General features: G+C 38.1%; 1 protein-coding gene across 1 annotated transcript in view; it reads left to right on the forward strand.

The window, feature by feature from the left end:
- LOC150079179 (intermembrane lipid transfer protein Vps13D-like) overlaps window positions 1–20035 on the forward strand; it is a 129922-nt gene that overhangs the window by 54429 nt on the left and 55458 nt on the right. Inside the window, exon 4 of the mRNA XM_090382983.1 lies at window positions 5373–5518. Within this exon, the coding sequence (XP_090239109.1) occupies window positions 5373–5518 (146 nt within the window). The remainder of the gene's footprint in view (window positions 1–5372; window positions 5519–20035) is intronic.

A 20035-nucleotide genomic window follows, 5' to 3' on the forward strand; every position in this document is an offset into this window, starting at 1 on the left:
TTCTTATATATCATTGATAGAATCCCACAGCTCTCCAGCAGCTTTACTGCTCTTCACATAAGACTGTACAATTACCCTTAAGTCTCTTTCATTCTTCGCTATCCTGTGTTTGACATTACCTGACTGGTATATTGTTCTGGGATTATTGCTACCCAAATTCAGTACTTTGCATTTATCAATGCCAAATCTCAATTGCTAACTTTCAGCCCATTTGCCCAATTTATTCAGGTATCTTTGAAGTACCATACCCTGATTAGTCATTAACCACCCTACCTGCTTTTGCTATCATCAACGTATTGATATGACTACATCAGTATTGTTAATAAATATTAAAAACACTAAACTGCCCAACACTGACTCCCGCGGTGCCTGACTGATCACATTTTTTTTTTTTTTTTTTATGAGAACCCCAAACACGAGAGGTATTAGAACCTATAGTACTTAGTACCGTGCTTGGGTTGGAGGTTGAGAAGACGAAAGAAGATATTTGTTGACATTGGACTTGAACTTCTGTAGATTGTAATTTTCAGGAAATACGTATGAAGGAAGGTTGTTCCAGAAAACTGCAGTTGAATGAATAAATGAGGAAGATGAAAAGTTGGTTCTGCGGGTTTGAAGTTGGACAGTAAATGGATGTTGGCTGGTGGCGGCACGTGTTCGGACTGTTTTGAAAGAGAGAGCGGGAATTATAGAAGCCAATTCAGAAGAACAGTGCCCATGGAAGTATCTGTAGAAGAGGCATGCAGCAGAAACAGTACGTCTATGAGAAAGCGAGTGGAGAGACTCTGTTAGAGATGAATCATTAATTAACCTAACTGCCCTCTTCTGAATGGAATCAAGAAGCCTGAGAGAGGTTTTGGGGGCACCACCCCAGATGTGGGAACAATATTCCATGGCAGGGTGGATTTGCGATTTATACAGAGTGAGCAGCTGTTTGGAAGAAAAGTAACGCCGAGAGCGAAAGAGAAAACCAAGTTTTTTAGATGCAGAGGAAACAATATTTGTAATGTGCTTGTGCCAAGAGAGATTAGAAGTCAGGGTAATCCCCAAAAGAGATATATCATTTTGCCTAGAAATCGGAGTGTCACTAAAGATAAGCATAGGAACAGAAGAATCCTTTTTGCGAGATATAAGACAAGACTGAGTTTTAGAAGGGTTGAAATCAACTAAGTTGTCTTTGTCCCACTGGAGAATTACCCGAAGATCAGCATTTAAGGAATTGGCAGCAGATTTTCGAAGCTGATTGAGCAGGACAAGGTTTCTCAAAATGGAAAGTTGAATGCAATGTGCTATCATCGGCAAAACTATGGATAGGATTTCCAGTCAATGGAAGAAGGTCATTGATATGCAAGAGGAAAAGAGTGGGGGAAAGAACTGAACCTTGGGGGACACCGGCATTATTGGAGAAGTTAGAAGACAGAGAGCCATCTACCATCACCCTCAGTGAGCGATCAGAGAGAAAACTGGATAACCAATTACTAAAAACAGTTGGCAAACCATAAGATGGAAGCTTGTTTAGAAGACCTTTATGCCAAACACGATCAAAAGCCTTTGAGATGTCAAGAGCAACTACTTGTGTTTCACCGAACCTTTCCATTGAATTAGTCCATAAATGGGTAACATAAGCCAGAATATCACCAGTGGATCGACACTGACGGAATCCATACTGGCGATCGTTGATCAGACGGAAGGTTTCTAGGTAGTTTGAGAGTTGGCGGTTAATTGATTTCTCCATTACTTTAGAAAGAGTAGAAGTAATTGCAATGGGACGATAATTGGATGGGAGGGATTTGTCACCCTTTTTTGGAACTGGCTGGATATGAGCAAATATCCAAGCAGAAGGAAAAACACCTTTGGAATAAGAAAGTGAAAAAAGGCGGCAAAGAATAGGAGTAAGTTCAGGAGCACAAGTTTTGAGAACAAGTGGAGAAATACCAATCAGGACCTGGAGCTTTCTTAGCATCAAGATTCATCAAAATCCTTCTGATATACTTTTGACGGAAGACCACAGGAGGCATTGAATGGAGCATGTTAGGAATGGTGGAAGGTGTTTTACCAAGATCATTAATACATGAGCTGGAAGAAAAATGGGATGCTAGCAGGTCAGCTTTATCCTTGGCTGAAGTGACAACAGAACCATCTGGTTTGGACAGAGGTGGGAGCAGAGATGGGCAAAAGTTGCGGCCAATAGCTTTGGCAAGAGACCAGAATGCTCGGCTACCATTAGGGCAAGAAGCAAGTTTTCTACTCTTAGCCTGTTCAAACTCTAGTTTGGACTGATTAATAACTGCTTTACAATTGTTGCGAGCTTTGGTGTAGGCAGAGAATGAAACTGAAGAATTAGAAACAAGCCAATTACGATATGCAACATTCTTCTCTTGGACAGCCTTAGCACATTTATTGGAAAACCAAGGTTTAGATAAAGGACGAGATTTTAAAGTGGAGTGGGGGATAAAGGATTCCATTCCTGCAAGAATAATTTCACTGACACGATCTGAGCAAACGTTGACATCAGAAGTTTTGAAATAGTAATCAGACCAAGGAAAAGAAGAAAAGAAGTCTCGCAGGTCATCCCATTTTGCATTCTTGTAATGCCAAACAATACGAGGTTGGGAATAGCCATGAGATAAAGGTTCCATTGGAGAAGAGACAATCACCAAGTTGTGATCTGAAGTGCCTAAAGGACCTCTCACTTCGACCTTGTACTTAGAAGGGTTGTTTGTGAGAAAAAGATTAAGCGTATTGGCTGTATGATTAGGATTATCCGGTATTCTTGTAGGTAAATGAACAATCTGTGCTAGGTCATTAGTAATTGCAAAAGCCTCAGCATCTCGACCTGCTGGGTCGGTGTGACTAGAAAATGGAAGCCAGCTGGAGTTGTGAACGTTAAAATCACCAAGGAAAATTACCTCACTGTTAGGAAAGTTAGACTGGAGAAAGTCAAGTTGCAAAGAGAGGAAGTGATTAGTGGAGTTGGGAGAACGGTAGAGACAACAGATGAATTTGACACAATGAGGTAGAGAGATTTTAAGCCAGAGAAGATCAAAGAGAGGAGATTCCAAATTGCCAAGTCTCTGACAGGGAATATCAGAACGGACATATGCACAAGTACCACCTTTGAGGCGAAAGGAATCATACAGCAAATAATTTGGACATCTGAGATGAGAAGTAGTTGAATCAACTGATAACTGAGATTCTGTCAGAAAAAGTACATCGGGTTTGGAAGACTGCAAGTGGAAATGGACATCGTTGAGATTGGAATTAAGACCACGTATATTTGTGAAATGAATTAGGAAGTCCTTGGGAGGTTTAGATCTTTTCGCAGATAAGCTTGCTCTATTATTTTGGTGTATTCAATATTTTGGTCTATTATTTTGGTGTATTCATGGTGTATTCAATAGTAAGAAAAAGTGGGTGGGACATGCTGTATGAAGTAATGAAATTTTTGGATATGGCGAACATGTGGTAAGAATATACCCAGATCCTTGACATAACGTGGCCTCGACAATGCTCCCCGCGTACACACTACTCGGACTCCCTCCAGTCACTATCTGGCAGAGTAGAGGTAGCAAGATTATACACTAGCTGATCCGGAAGCCTCCTAGAGAGTTACCAATAGGTTTGGTCTGGTGTACTATCTAGCGGCCGGCCTGCGAACACCGTTTTAGAGCTGTACCCTCGAAATGTAAGGAATATTGGATCTCTCCACGACATTCATCATAACCTCAAAAATCATCAATCATACTGCATGATGGAAGAGATTGGGAAGGGTTGGCCGGAACTTAGCTCTAGAGACTAAACATGGGTTCCACCACTTCAAGCCTCCAATAAGCAAAGTGGTGGTATTTCACCGGTTGATGAGAGTCATCTACCACCTAGTAGATAATGATGAGAGTCATCTACCACCTAGTAGTATTTGTTGATGAAGAGCTGCTGTCCTTTTTATCTGTGGTTTTTTTTTTTTTTTTTTTTTGTCTCCCACCATTCCTTTATCTATAGTAATAATTTGTCCTTAATGCCATCTTGCCAATTTATATAACAATCATTAATGGAACAGTATTGAAACTTTACCGAGATTATGTCAAAATTATTCTTTGATCCATCTGTTTTTTTTCTGCTAACTTTATAATAGCCAATCGGATTAGTCAGGGACAATCTCACTTAAAGAAATCTGTGCTGTAATTACCTTATAGCTCTACTCTTTGTCAGGATGATCTTGCAATACTTCTATCACTATAGACTGCATTATTATTATTTTTTTTTCCTATTGGTGTAGAGATCAAACTTGCAGGTTAGCATTAGCTTTAGTAGAGGCTTATATAGAAAAAAAAACAAAAAAACCCTTCCGATTTCACCCATCCATTAACACCAAATGTTTGTCTAGTTCTGCCTTGAATTTATTTAAGCTTTCAACTTCTGCAATGACAGATGGAAGTTTGTTCTAGCAATTAACCACCCACTGGCCAAAGGCAAATTTCCACACATCCATTCTGCAACTATTTTTCCTCAGTTTGAATTTATGTCCCCTCAGGTGACTAATCTAGGCAAGAGGAAGAATTCCATCAGCATTGAGCTTGCTCAAACTTTTCAAGGCCTTATACACCTCAATAGTTATCTGCTTCACCCTTAGAAAACCACCCACATGTTCTTTTTTGTTGTAATATAATAAAACAATACTGTAATTTGTATGGTATCCATTTCTATTTAGTGTAACAAGGCTTTTAGGCACCTATACTTCTGTATATGGGGCAGTACAGAGAAAAAAGGTAGCATGTTTAAAGAAGGTAAATTGTAGGGACAACCAACCATTGGAGTTTAAAATAGGTGAGACGATCACATATTTCAATTGTTCTTGTGAGAATATGGATTTGAATATTTTGAAGCTGTGAAAATTAATAATTGAGTGGTTATGTAGTTTTAGTTTTTAAGGGTGAATGTAAAATAAATCTAAGATGTAGATGTGTAGATAATCATTTCTTTAAGTGATTATAAAAATTGTTTACTGTTGATATCTGTGTCTATCTTGATTCTGTAATAAATGTACACATCCTTAAATTGGAATCGAATGCTTATTATTTTTTGTTAAAACATGTATACAGCTGATTCTTTGATCGATCTGACACAAATCCTTCCGAAAAGAAAGGTTACCCCCCCCCCACCTCTGAATAAGAATTGTATGTGAAAATTAAGTCTGATGGCCTTCGTGATATTGCTTCTGAAGTGGAAGCATGATTTCACCATTCCAGGAAAATAAAGAAATAAATTTCACTAATGAATAAAAATTAATTGTACAAATGAGAGTTAATTGTTATACTTTTTTGTTTCTTTGGTTTGTGAAATTTTGATCATTTATTAAGGTTTTGTTTTAACAGCCAATCAGGAAACTATAGTTGAATTGGTTGGATTTATGAAAAGAATATCTGTATATCAAAACTCTGAGCAGAATCCAGTGAATGCAGTAACTCATAGAGATGAAACAACACAACTAGGTTATCAGGAGCCTTTACCAATAAAAAAGGTACCTTTTTCATGGGATATTAACATTGTTTTATAAATTGGTGTCCAAAAGTTAAGCCAAAAGTACAGCCATGTTTTCTTTATTTTTTATATTTCTGAGGGTGGTCTCTAAAAAAGTAAGGTAACATAGTATTTGTAACAATACTTCTTTTCACTATATAAGGAAATTGCATGATAATCGATGGTTTACAGTAAGCATGATAAATTACATGATAAATGATGGTACCAGTGAAGTATTTCTGAAAACTGCAAGGAGAACCTGTTATGAAAAGAGGTTCCAAAATTTGGAACCTCTTTTCATAACAGGTTAGTTTTTTAAATAAATTAGTTTTTTTTTTTTAGTTTTTTTACTTAATTATCATAATAAATTATACTTAATAAATAGTTGAAATTATTTATTTCAGACAGGAAGAAATTGCTTTCAACCTGCTTCCCGGAGAATATCCAAACAATAACTAATTAATAGTTGAAATTGTTATATTCTTATTAGTTAGCTTATTTTTGTATTTAAGTAAGTATTTAGAAAGCTGCAGCTTAATATTCGGATAGCATTCATTATTAATGTTTTGTCTGGAATTTCCTAACTCAAGACTAGTATATTGTAGTTGTTATTGTTGTTATTTGGTTTTTAGGAGCATTAGCAACTAAGGCCATATTGCTCCGGGGATATGCAGTGGTCATTCTTTGACCTTTCCGCATCCTCCGTATTTGGTGGGCATGGGCTCGAACCCCGGTCTAATCAAGAAGTGTGTGCTACGCACTGCTGCTCCTGTCCACCTGGCTACGGAGGTGCCAAATTGTAGTTTAGCATACTAATAGTTAATTATACTATTCTAATGTGTAATAAATAAATTTTTGAATTCATAGTAAGATATTTGTAATTTTAAATTTTAATTCAAAGAAATTTGGATTTATCTAGAAAAGGTGAGTTATATCATGCTGAATGATGGCAGAATTTCTAATATTGATTCATCTGCAAATTACATCCTTTTTGCTTGCACTCATTATCATATGTATGCCAAGCTTTTGCCAGCTGATGGAGAGGTAATTTAGTGTACAAGATGCTAGGAGTGCTACTAACTAAATTCATAACTCAACATACTGTCAGGTGTGATTGAGTCACTGAAGAAATGAGCTGCCCTAAATTTAGCAAATTCAGTCTGGTGGCTCATGTTGTTGTTGGGTACTGTGCTCACAAATCCATCCCCAGAAATGGATATACTTGTGCAGAATGTTTTGATTGCACAGGAGATAGCCTTGTTTGAAGATTCAATGGTTAGGGAGACAGAGAATATATTTTGTAAGATAGACTGAGTTATGTATACCAAGAGCAAAAACTGACAATGTAACATAAAGTTTATCAGCTTGTAATGGGATTACTGGATGTGGTAATACATGTGGGAACTAATGATTTAAAGCTTAAATGAACTGATGAATTGTTTATCAAAATATAAGGTCATGTTAAAAAGTGTCATAATGTAGAACATTTTGTCCTGCCTATTTGTGGATTAACTATTTTTCTTAGTATGGCTGGCTTGAGTTGACAGATGAACTTTATTTTGTAAAGATGATATTCACTAAATAGAGGTGGTTCAAAAGTTTTTGTTAATGACATTGAGGATGCATTAAGGGTTCAGAAAACTGCTGGTTCAGGGTTGGAGAAGTCAGCATGAGATTGGCTGAGATCAGTGGCATATGATAACATTGCATTGCACCCTCTTTGAGAGTGCTTGTGTGGAACCATTAATAACCTTAAACACTGAAAAGGAAAATGTAATGGAAGCAGAATTCTTCAGCAGTTGAAGACCACATGGAAAAACCCTTTTAAGTAACTATAAGGGGTGCATTGTTGTACAAAAGCAGTGAAGTAAAAAAAAAAAAATTTATTTGTCTGCCCAGTAATGCCAAGAGTATTTTTAAACAAATTAAATGATTTGGACATTTTTGATCAGATCGAGTGCTGATGTGGTTGGGTTTAGTGAGACAGTGCATCTCAGGTATATGAGATTAAAGAATTTCATTTCAGTGAATACAATGTCTTAAGGAGATAGTGGGAAAGATGGTGTGGTGGAGAAATGATGCTTCTGATCAAAAACTGCTGAAAGTAACTGGAATCTTCTCTATGTTTGAAGAAAGTAATGTGTATATTGAGTTAGTGTGGTGTGAAATGACTTGTAAAGGGTAGATGAATTTGCCCGGTCAAATGGCATGTGAAGAGTATGACAAAAATCTCTTTAGGCAATTTGAATGAGCTAGGAAGTATGATTCTCATTATGGGTGACTTCTTAGACTGGAAATATACTGTATGGTACCAGGATTTTGACAAAACTGGATGATTGTTACTTATCCTACCATATTAGATAGTGTACAAGGGACTCTAATATCATGGATTTAGCACTAAGGAGCCTGCTTATAAAGAAATCCATGTAGTTCAAAGGTAATTGTGAGAGATTCAATTTTCAAGAGATGGGATGAGATATTTCTTGAGGTTCAGTTAACTGGAGTGACTATTGGTGCATGTCGAATACCAGTTTGCTATGAGAGATGTTCAACAGATTATTATTACTAGTGGCGAAAGATGGAAGAAAGCAAGCTTATACGGTGTTAGCAAAAAAAAAAAAAAGAGTAAAACCATACTTATGTCATCTGCCTATCTGCTTAACAATTTGTTTAGTTCTTCCTTGAATTTATTCAAACAACTCACTTCTATAACACTAGATGAAAGTTTGTTCTAACAATCAACCTTCTGGCTGATGACAAATTTCTGTATTTCAATTTGAATTTGTCCTCTCATGTATGTAGTCTAAGAAAAAGGAAGGATTCCCTCCACAATGAGCTTGTGCAATCTATTCAGAGCTGCCTTCAACGCCTTAATCAGATCTTGCAGGGCTGCATCTCCAAATGCTGAAATTTCCAGAACTGAAGTCTTTCCTGGTTAGAACACCTCTTTTGTAACCCCTCACTAATCTTTTTGCTCTTCTTTGCACCTGCTCCAACAGATCCACATCCTTCAGAAAATGAGGCTTCCTGACCTGTATCATCATCATCATGAGTTCCTTCAGTCTCTACGACTGGTTGTTAGCACTGATGACTTTTTTCCACATCTCTCTGTTGAGTGCCAGCTTCTTCAAGTCCTGGTATGATCTTGTATCCCTTTGCAGTTGCTTTATGAAATTGTTTCTCAGTCACCCTCTGGTTCTAGTTCCATTAGTCTTTTCTTCTATGATCAGGCTTAGCATTTCTCTGTGTCTTAGATTGTGTCCGAACCACTTTCCTCTTTGCTCCTTGATTAGGTTTTTCATTTTTCTCCTAGTTCTTCTAAGGCTTCTTCGTTGGTGTCTTTTTTTTTTTTTTTTTGGTCCAGCTTATTTTCTTTAATTTTCTCCAGCACCACATCTCGAATGCTTCAATTCTCTGTTTGTCTTGTTTGTTTATCGTCCAGGTTTCGGATGCATATAGGGCCATGTTCCAGACATAGGATTTTAGAATTCTTTTCCTTATGTTCTCATTCAAATACTTTGTTGTCAGAATTTGTTTTTCCCTGAAAGCTTGTTTTGCTTCCCCAATTCGTGATGCATCTTGGCTCAGCATTTGTCCTAAATATTTAAATATTTACTTGTTCAATGTTATTGTTTCCTATTTTGATGTTCATAGCTTTGGGGTCCTTTGAGAATGTCACACACTTGATTTATTCATATTAATTTTCATATTATAAGCCTCAGCTGTATGGTTGATCAGCTGTAACATCTCAATCAGGTCACTCCTTCTGGTTGCTACAATTGCTTGATCATCTGCAAATTTTATTGTTTTTATTTGTTCTTCGTTTATGGTCACTCATAAATTGCTGTTTTCAAGGACTTCTGCCATCATTTCCTCCACAGTGATGTTAAATAGGCCTGGTGACAGAAGGCAGCCTTGTTGAAATCCATTTTTCTATTTTTGTTGGGTCTGTTTCCAAGTTGTCAATATATACTATGGCTTTCTGGTCTTTGTACAATGTTTTTATTAAGTTTAGTATGTTTTCTTCTATTCCTATTTTTTTCAGGATTGAGAAGAGTTTTGGCCATTGTATTCTATCGAAGGCTTTCTTGTAATCAATGAAGCAAGTGTAAAGGTTTTTTCCTGGATCAATAAATCTCTCTCCCATAAGCCTTAGGGCTGCGATGGCATCTCTTGTGCCCCTGTATTTCCTGAAACCAAATTGGTCGAATGCTAAATAACTGTTGATTTTGTCATTGATTCTCTGTTTTATTATTTTTAGTAAGATTTTGGATTCATGTGGAATAAGGCTGATAGTCCCATGTTGGCTGCATTGCTTGGTATTGTGCTTTTTGGGGAATGGGATCATGTCTGCTGTGCAGTGATCTTCAGGCCATGAACCTTTGTATATCTGGCTTGTTAAGGTGAAAATAAGTTCATGTAGCTCATTACCTCCCTCTTTAATGAGCTCAGTGGGCAAGGAGTCAATTCCTGCTGCTTTTCCATTAGGCACTGCTTCAAATTCTTCTTTGGTTATTGGCAGGTCTTCCGTGCTGTCTTCTGAGTCACTCCTTTTGATTTCTGTTTCTTTGTGGGTGGTCTCTTTGGTAGAGTTAAGTGATTTATTCTTTCCATCTTGTTTTTATTTCTTCAGGTTTTGTCAAAAGTTGCCCATGTTTGTTGTTTATAGTGCTGGATCTTATTCCCTTCTTCCTTGTGAAGTGTAATTTTGTTGAAAGCTAGATCTAATCTGCCTTTTTATCTAGATCTTCAATGATTCTATGCCTCTCACTCCACCACGTTTCCCTAGCTTGCCTACACTCTTTATGAAGTTCATTCGTTAGGGAAGGAACTTCATAGAGAGTATGAAGTTCATTCCCTAATGAATTCATTCTTTAGGGAATGAACATTGTGTGTAGTTCAAAGGTGTGTAGTTCATTCTTCATAGAATGAACTACACACCTTTGTCAGTGTTGATGTTTTTCCATTTCCTTTTTTCTTCTATTTTTGCCCAAATTTCTTGTGAGATCCAGGGTTTTCTCGCTTATGTTCTTTTGAAGCCCACAATTTTTGTTGTTGCTCTGGTGATGGTTTCTTTAATAAACTTCCATTTTTCTTCTATTGTTTTGTTTTTGTTAGGATTTTTTTCTACAGCTTCGTACAGCTTTGTACAGCTATTTTAAATTTTGCTTTGTTTCTTCTTGTCTTAATGATTATAGATTTCATTTCTTTCTGTTGCTCCTTTTCTTTAGTGTTTTTAATTTTAGTCTGCTCTTTAACATTACTAGATTGTGATCACTATCTGCACTTGCACCTGGGTAAGCTATGGACTTTCTAACTTGATTTTGATATCTTTCTTTTACTAGAATATAATCTAGCTGATATCTGTTTGAGTCTCCTGGGCTCTTCCATGTATACTTTCTTCTTTTGGGAACTTTGTACCATGTATTTGTGATAATACGTTTCTCTTGTCTGCAGAAATCTACAAGGCACTCTCCTCATTTATTTCGGTTTCCCAGTCTCTAATTTCCAGTGATCTTGTCTTCTCTTTCTTCTCCTACCACTGCATTCCAATCTCCCATGATTATCACATTAAGGTTTGATGGTGTGTCTCTAAGTATTTCTTCCAGCTGTTCATAGAGTTCTACTTCCTGGTCATCATGGTTTGACGTCGGCATATAAGCCTGGACGATCAATATGTATATTGGTACTGCTGCTGTTCTTGCTGTTATTATTCTCATTCCTATGACTCATATGTTGGTTACTTCTTTTCAGATTTTTCTTTCCATACTTAGTTCTACATCTCCTTGTCCATTTGTGGTGCCAGAGTGAATTATTCCGAATTCCTCACTCCAGAAGTCTCATTCTTTACATCTAACTTTGCTTAGTCCTAAAATCTTGAGTTGGTATCATCTCATTTCTTTTTTAATGCATTCCAACTTTCCTGTCTGGAGCAGAGTTTGGATGTTCCATGTTCCAAGGTTTATGTACAGATTTCGTTGGTTGATGGCCTGAGAGGCCTTACATCTCCTCCTGCAGGACACGACACCTGGCGCTTGACTAACCAAGGTCCCATTGGAGTCACCTACTGAAGAAATGTGTGGAAAATTCATGAGTGCTAAAACATGGGATAGATAATGTGGTAGTTTCCTCTTTCTCTCCACATCACAGTAGCAGAACCAAGTCTTGAATATGCCAAGGGTGCTTTTGCAAGTTCACGCTGAAATCAAGCCCATTTTCTGCTTTTGGGTGATGACGAGGGGTACTACTGCTCTCCCTCATGGTTGTTTGTGATTAAGGTTGTGGCACAGGCTCGCCACTGTCCCAGCACTGTTGTAGAGCTTGTGTGGCAATTTTTAGGAACAACTTATCAGGTTTGTCCTGCCACGCTCTGATAGTACTGCCACTGCTTGTCCGGGGCCAATGTAGTATCTAGCCTCCACCTTGGGGGCTCATTCTGTGGCATACAGCTCTGTCCCTGGGAATTAACCCAGATCTAAATAAAATACTCAAAATGTGGCCAAACCAATGCCTTATACAATGGAATAATCATCTTCTTAGCTAATTTATTGTATATTATTGACATTATCTTCTTGCTAATTTATTGTATATAATTTATTTATTGTATTTATTGTATATTATATATTATCTTCTTGCTAATTTATTGTATATTATTGACAAAACTCCATTGAGCTGCCCTGGCAGCCTGTCTACACTGCTGAGAAAACTTCATATCTAACTGCACAGTTACCCCCAGATACTGAAAAAGACCTGAGTGTACTACCACACTGGTATGTTAATTTCAGATTACTGCTGTCGGTGTGTAGTACCTTTCATTTGTCAAAGTTAAGCTTTAATTGCCACATCTGAGCCCATCTGCTGATTTATCTAGATCTTATTGTAGTTAATGACAGTAATCAGGATAGTAGTCTACCCCAATTGCTGTCATTAACCTTTCTGCCAACCATTGTATCATCTACAAACTTGACATTAGGCTGATCCCTTCATCAGTAACATTAATAAATACTGAAAACATTGTGCTCAGCTCTGACGTCTGGGAGACTCCACTAACAACATTTTTCCAAGATGAGCAGTGCCCATTGATAACCACTCCTTGTTTTCTTCCACTCAACCATCCCATTATACTTTGCAGTATTGATATTACATTACATCAGTATTCAGATTCTTATTTGTGTGAGCATAAGAGAATATGTAAAAAAAAAATAAATAAATAAAAAATAAATAAATTAATTAATTAAAAAAAAAAGCTACTGATGTGATAAGACTAGTAAAGCTGACTATGAGAAAGGATTAGCAAAGAGAGCTAAGTGCAGAGAGAAGAGCCTCTGCTCTTACGTGAATATGAGAGAGAGAGAGAGAGAGAGAGAGAGAAAATCCAATAGGTCCATGGAAAGCCAGGAAATGGCATATGAGTCGAACAGATACTTTAATCCATATTTACAGTCAAAAACATGCTTGAAATCTGACTGATCTCAAACAATCAGTTTGGATCAGTCAGATCACCTCGCATGTGCTTAGTTTCCAGAAGATGCAATTTGCAGAACTTAAGCTGTTCTTGGTAAGAGCACCCCTTTGTTCCCCCTCACCAGTCTTGTTGCCTTTCTCTGTACTCATTCTAGCAACTCTACATCCTTCTGAAAATAATTCCTCTGGACCTGCATACAGTACTCAAGGTGTGGCCTGACTGCTACTTTATACAAAGGGATAATCACCTCCTTATCCCTACTAGCAAAATTCCTGTAAATCATCGACAGAATCCCATGACCTGTTCTGACAGCCTGTCTGCACTGCTTATCTGACTGCACATTTACCCCCAGGTCTCTTTCATTCATACAAAATGACTTATTTGTATGGCTTAGCCTTATTCGCACATCCTCAGCATGAAGGATCAGAAAGACCGATGAAAATTACCTGTTTAATTCATCTGCAACATCATCTGGCCCCGGGTGCCAAGCGAATTCGAGGTCAAGCATATATAGTGCGAATAAAACAGTGATCTTTCTGAGAGATAAAAGTTCTTTTTAAGTTATATCGTTTTCTATCAGCAGTTTATTTATCATAAATAAGTTCTACACTTGTAAAGTATCAAGTAGGGACAGAGAAAGGAAATTCACCTTTCTTTTTGTTATATATATTATATTCTTTACTAACAACTATCCTTTCTAACCGCTTGGCCTCCTTGCAGCACTTCTCCTGCCTCCCCTTGGGGGGGCCGGAAACCTTGGCAGAAAAGTCCTCTTGCCAAGGGCGAAAAGGAAAAAAAATGGCAAATACAGACCATATTAACATAAATAACGACAACCCTAAGAGGTTGAAGACTGATCGGATGGAGCAACCCTGCCCATCTTTCTTAATCTTTCACTCTCTCAATAACCAGCCTATGAGTAAATTGTCTCCCTTTGTTATACAGAAACATCTGGAGGGTATAGCAGTATCTCCCAAGACGGTGAAGAGACTGCAATCAGGAGACTTACTTATAGAAACCATGAATCAAAGACATTCTGAAAAGCTTCTACAACTAATAGTTCTATTAGTTGTAGAGGAATTCCAGCTTTGCTGGAATTCCTGTAAATTCCTCTTCACGCAACCCTAAATTCATCTAAGGGTGTCATATCGAGTTGGGATTTGTTAAATGTCACCGAGGAAGAAATAACCCAAGAATTGCAGGGACAGAACGTAATTGCAGCGAAAAGAATAATGATTAAAAAAAAGATAATCAACTGACATCTACAAGAAATATTATTCTCACCTTCAATATGCCAAACTTACCCTCCTCTGTAAACGCAGGTTATTTATTTTGTCGAATTCGCCCATACATTCCCAACCCTTTAAGATGTTATAAATGCCAAAAGTATAGGCATTCTCAAACTGTATGTAGAGGAATTCCTGTCTGCCCCAACTGTGGGTCCTCAGACCATATACAAGATGACTGTACTGCTACAAAAATGACATGTACAAATTGCAAAGGCAACCATCCTGTATATTCCAAGACATGTGAAAAGTGGAAAACCGAGAAAAAAATTGTAAAATACAAGGTTGAAAACAAAGTCAGTTACCAAGAAGCAAGAAAACTAGTTGCACCAACTATAAGCCAGAATACTACCTATGCAAATGCTGTAAAAAATATCAAGCAGTCTCCGTTCAAACTGATGTCACAGTCCCTACTAATAAATCAATTTCTGATTGGGCTAGAAATGTCCTCTCTGAGATGCAACCAACTGTATGCAAGCAACAATCCAAGCAAATAATACACCTCTGACACAATACCAGCGGTAACTCCTCCACCAGTGATTGCAACCACATCTTGTATTACAAACACAAATACTGTAAAAAATATTCAGGACACAACCATGGATACAGATGGCACATCCATACAGGAAGAGCCTATTTTAGAAATCCATGCCAAAGAAGAAGAAATGGACACTGGTCGGCCAGTCTTCCAAAAAAAGACAAACAGAAATTGGAACGCCGTAAACCAGTCACTTTCAAAAAGCAGTCAGAATCACCTCAATCAACTAAACACAAATAATGCCTTGTATTTTACAATGGAACTGCAGAGGCTTTCGTTGCAATACAGACGATATCCAAGATCTAATTAATTGATTTCCTCCGGTTGCCCTTTGTCTTCAGGAAACTTACTGAACTTTGCAAATTTCTCCTTTGATAAAGAACTATTGCCTTTATCGAAGGGATCGTAATACAACAAATGCTACCCATGGTGGTGTAGCAATCCTGATAAATTCAAAGATCCCAACTAAACATATTCCACTTCAAACTGAAATAGAAGCTGTTGCTGTGCATATAACGCTCCATATTGAAATAACATTAGTATCAATCTACTTCCAGCCAAACCGTACCTACTGTTTAAAAGATCTTGAAGATCTCCTTATACAGATACCTCCACCTCTTTGTGTGTTAGGGGGACTTCAACGGGCACCACCCCTTATGGGGGCAATCCTAAATTAGATAGATAGATAGAGAGATAAAATTAAATTAGGTCGACTCATTGAGAGCCTAATAGAGGCAGTAAACCTCACTATACTCTATACTGGCACACACACACACACACACACTCATGTTCAGCTCCCAAATGGACATATCTCAGCCATAGATCTCTCCCTTTGTTCTCCATTACTGGTCCCGACCATAGAGTGGTATGTTTTAAATGATATAATGGGTAGTGATCACTTCCCAATTGTATGCAACCTATTAATAGCACAGACTCCTCCAACTCAACCATGTAGAAAATGGAAATTTGCCTGAGCAAACTGGGCAAAATTCCGGTCATCAATATCTTTTGATGAGGAAAAAATCCGTCTCCAGCCTATCGATGATGTGACAGAATACATCACGTCACATCTCCTAAATGTGGCTAAAGACACAATACCACTATCAAATCCCTCGGTTCGTAAGCATTATAATTATTGGTGGAATGAGCAATGCACAAAAGCCAAAAAAGCAAAAAAATAAAGCCTGGAATTTGTTTTGGCAATATCTAACAACACCCAATCTAATAAATTATAAGATGTCAAAGGCAAAAACACGTTTCATACAAAAGCAAGCCAAGAAAGAATCCTGGATCCGTTTTGCATTAAGTATTAACAAAAACACTGACACCAAAATAATATGGAAAAAAATTAGACAGTTTTCTGGTAAGTTTCCTACCGTACCTTCACCAATTCTGTCCATTAAAAACAAATCTTGCCCATTACGGGCAAGATCTATTTAGTATCGCAAATGCTTTGGGCAACACATTTGCTGAAATCTCAGTGGCAGCAGCTTATACTCCACCTTTCCAGAGAATTAAAAACACTGCAGAACAGCACTCTATTAACTTCCAAACTGCCTTCCTTCTGCCGTATAACAATCCCGTACAATATTCTGAACTTTTGCATGCTATCGGAACAGCCCATGATGGTGCTGCCGGACCAGATGGAATCTATTATGTCATGCTACAACATCTTGATGACAAAGCTTTGCATCTTCTTCTGCTCTTTTGCAATCATATTTTTCTAGAAAATGTCTATCCAACTTCTTGGCATCATTCTACTGGTTTGGCATTCCTAAAACCTGGAAAAGATCCAACCAACCCCCATAGCTATAGACCAATATCCCTCTCAAGCTGCCACAGCAAAATTCTAGAAAAAATTGTCCACTGTAGGCTCGTCTGGATCATTGAGTCAGAACAGTTAATGAGCAATAGTCAGTATGGGTTTCATCAAAACAGGTCATGCCTGGACCTTATGGTTAAGGCTGAATTTGCCATTCGTAATGCCTTTATTAAGCATGAACATCTAGTAATGGTTTCCATAGATATAGAGAAGGCTTTTGATACCACCTGGCGGCATGGCATACTAAGAGATCTTTACTCTCTTGGTCTGCAGGGCAAGACCTATATTTATAAAGCATTTTCTACACACTAGATTGTTTCAAGTTCGATACCAACATGTCCTCTCTGCAACTTTCATTCAGGAAGAAGGTGTTCCACAGGGATCAGTACTGAGTACCACTCTTTTTGCCCTAAGAATAGATTCTATCACTAAACAACTTCCAAATACTGTAGAAACTTACTTTTATGCAGATGACCTTTCCATCTTCTGTCATTCCCAAAATATGAGATCTATTGAACGACAGCTTCAGATAGCATTAAATAAAATACAACAATGGGCCAGCCTTAACGGCTATAGGCTTTCGCAGCAGAAAACAGTTGCTATCAATTTTTGTAGACAACGCAAATTTCATCTGGATCCTGAACTTCACATCTCTAATATTTCCATCCCAGTCACTAGTAACATTAGATTTCTAGGTTTAATCATGGACAACAAGCTAAATTTCTTAGAGCACATTAAAAAAGTACGTACTGCCTGCTTAAAAAAGATAAACATACTCAGAGCTTTATCTGCACAAACGTGGGGTGCAGATCGTACCTCCCTTCTTCGATTATACAGGGGATTAATCAGATCCCGTCTTGATTATGGAGCTCCCATTTATGACTCTGCCAGAAAGAGTGCATTACGCCGGCTTGATCCAGTTCAACACAGTGCACTGAGGATTGCACTTGGCGCATTCAGAACATTGCCAGCACATAGCCTTTACATTGATGCTCAGGAGCCGCCACAATTTTTACGTAGGAAATTGCTATTGCCGAAGTATTCTGTCAAGATACAAAGTTGTGCCTCCCATCCCATTCAGCCATATCTTTTCAATCCACCATTAGAAAATCTGTACAGAAATAAACCTAGCATAGTAAAACCAGCTGGTCATCGCCTTCTTGAACTACTGCAGGTTTGGAATATATCCATCCATTCCGTACAACAACGGAATGGATGGATATATTCATCCATTCATTCATTCATTCATCCGTTCAACCTCCTATACCGACCTGTGACACTTACCTCTGTCTGTGGGGAAAGAATACTTTACAATCATCAAATATCAGACAATTTAATTTTCTGAAAGATCTAAATTGAGGGGCCCATCGGGCTCTCAGCTGCCCACATCAATGCCAGAGCTTGCACTTGGTCATCACGCAACACATCGGCAACCCCCAAGGCAGAATGCACTGGTCCCACAAGAACTAGTAGTTGTCGGTAACTCTATTGTCAGGGAAACGGGGAACATGCTTTGTAAAAAGGACAGGTGGAACAGGACCAGGGTATGTCTGCCAGGGCAAAGGTTGATGACGTTGTAGAGCAGATATCATCTTTTAGGGGCACAAAAGGTGATATAGTTGTACACGTTGGTACTAATGATATTAAGAGTAGGAGACCGGCAGAATTACTTAACAAGTACAGGTCACTGATGAAAAAAAGCCGTGAATTAGGGTTGAATTTGAAAGTGTCTGCAATTCTGCCCAGACACGATAGGAGGGAGTATATGATGAGAGCCTTGTTGATCAATTCGCCCTGGAAAGATTGTGCAAGGCTCAAGGGGTAGAATTTTTTTCAGCCTGGACTGTACTTGTTAACAGGAGAGACTGCTTCTACAGGGATGGGATACACTTAAATAGGAAGGGTGCAAGAATATTTGCTGATGCTATCGAGGCAGTGTTAGGTGGGTCGGAAAACTGATAGCTTGGGGGGGATACAAGGATTAATAGTTTAACAGTAGCCGCAGGCAGAGGTTAAGGTGATTCTTGCACAACTTCTATTAGAATAAGTAGCGACCTGGAGCGAGGGGTGTTGGGGGTTTCAGGGATGGATGGCAGTCATCGTGAAACAGATGGGTATATGGGATGTGTTAGAGTAACTAAAAATAAGAATAGGTGCATGTATACTTGCATGTATACCAATGCTAGAAGTATAGTAAATAAATTTGATGAATTTGAAGTGTTGGTCAGGACATCAAAGGCGGATATTGTTGGGATATCGGAGACGTGGTGTCACAAAGATATAAGGAATGCCGAACTGGAATTTGGGGAGTACAATGTGTACAGAAAGGATAGACAGGATAGGAAGGGAGGAGGTGTTATGTTGTTAATTAAGAAAAACATAAAATCAAAAGAAGTGCATCCAGTTGATATAGATGAACAGTGCACTGTTGAGCCAGTTTGGTGTGACATAAGCACTGCCAAAGCAAAAATAAGAGTAGGAGTGTGTTATAGGCCTAATGACTTGAATGAGTCCAATGAACAATTGTACAGAGAAATAGAGTGGGCTAGTAAATCGGAATGTCTTATAATGGGGGATTTTAACTTCCCAGATATTGACTGGAACTTGTGGGTTGGTCACTCACACACTAGTAAGGCTTTTGTGGATTTATTGGATGATTGTTTTCTGCAGCAGAATGTTCGAGAGGCAACCAGAGGAAGTAATACTCTTGATCTGGTTATCAGCAGTGATCATTCATGTATTAGGAATTTGCAGATAAAAGAACCACTAGGTGGCAGTGATCACAGTGTACTGACGTGGGATTTACTTAAAGAATTAATTACCATCAGGGGTAAAGGAAAGGGTTTTTGCTTCCGTAAAGGCGAGTACAGTGGTCTCCGACAGTTTTTAAATTCTGTACAGTGGGATCAACTGACGATGTTACCAACAGTAAATTCTAAGTGGGAAGCATTCAAGGAATTAATCGTGGAAGCTACTAAAAGGTTCATACCTATTAAGAAATATTGTTCAAGGTTTAGGCCTAAATGGTTGTCAAATGAACTAATGAGACTCGTAACAGAGAAGAAAAATGCATGGGATGCATATAAATTATGAAGTGACTCAGAAGCCTATGGCAGATATAAGTTAATCTGTAATCAGGTCACAAAGGAGGTTCGGCAGGCGAAGGCAGATTACGAGAAATCCTTGGGAAAAGATGCTAAGAAAAACAGCAAGGATTTCTTTACTTATATAAACTCTAAAAGGAAGGGGATGAATCTGATTGGTCCACTTGATATCGATGGTTCGACTGTTGATGATCCTGCTCAGATAGCATACAAACTGAATGAGTATTTTGCATTTACATTCACACGTGAGGAATTATTAAGGTTTGAAAATGACAGAAGGTTATCAAATTGTAGCAGGATACT

Source organism: Mastigoproctus giganteus, chromosome 10 (assembly GCF_048544385.1).
Source record: "Mastigoproctus giganteus isolate SK-2022 chromosome 10, ASM4854438v1, whole genome shotgun sequence".
Lineage (NCBI taxonomy): Eukaryota > Metazoa > Arthropoda > Arachnida > Uropygi > Thelyphonidae > Mastigoproctus > Mastigoproctus giganteus.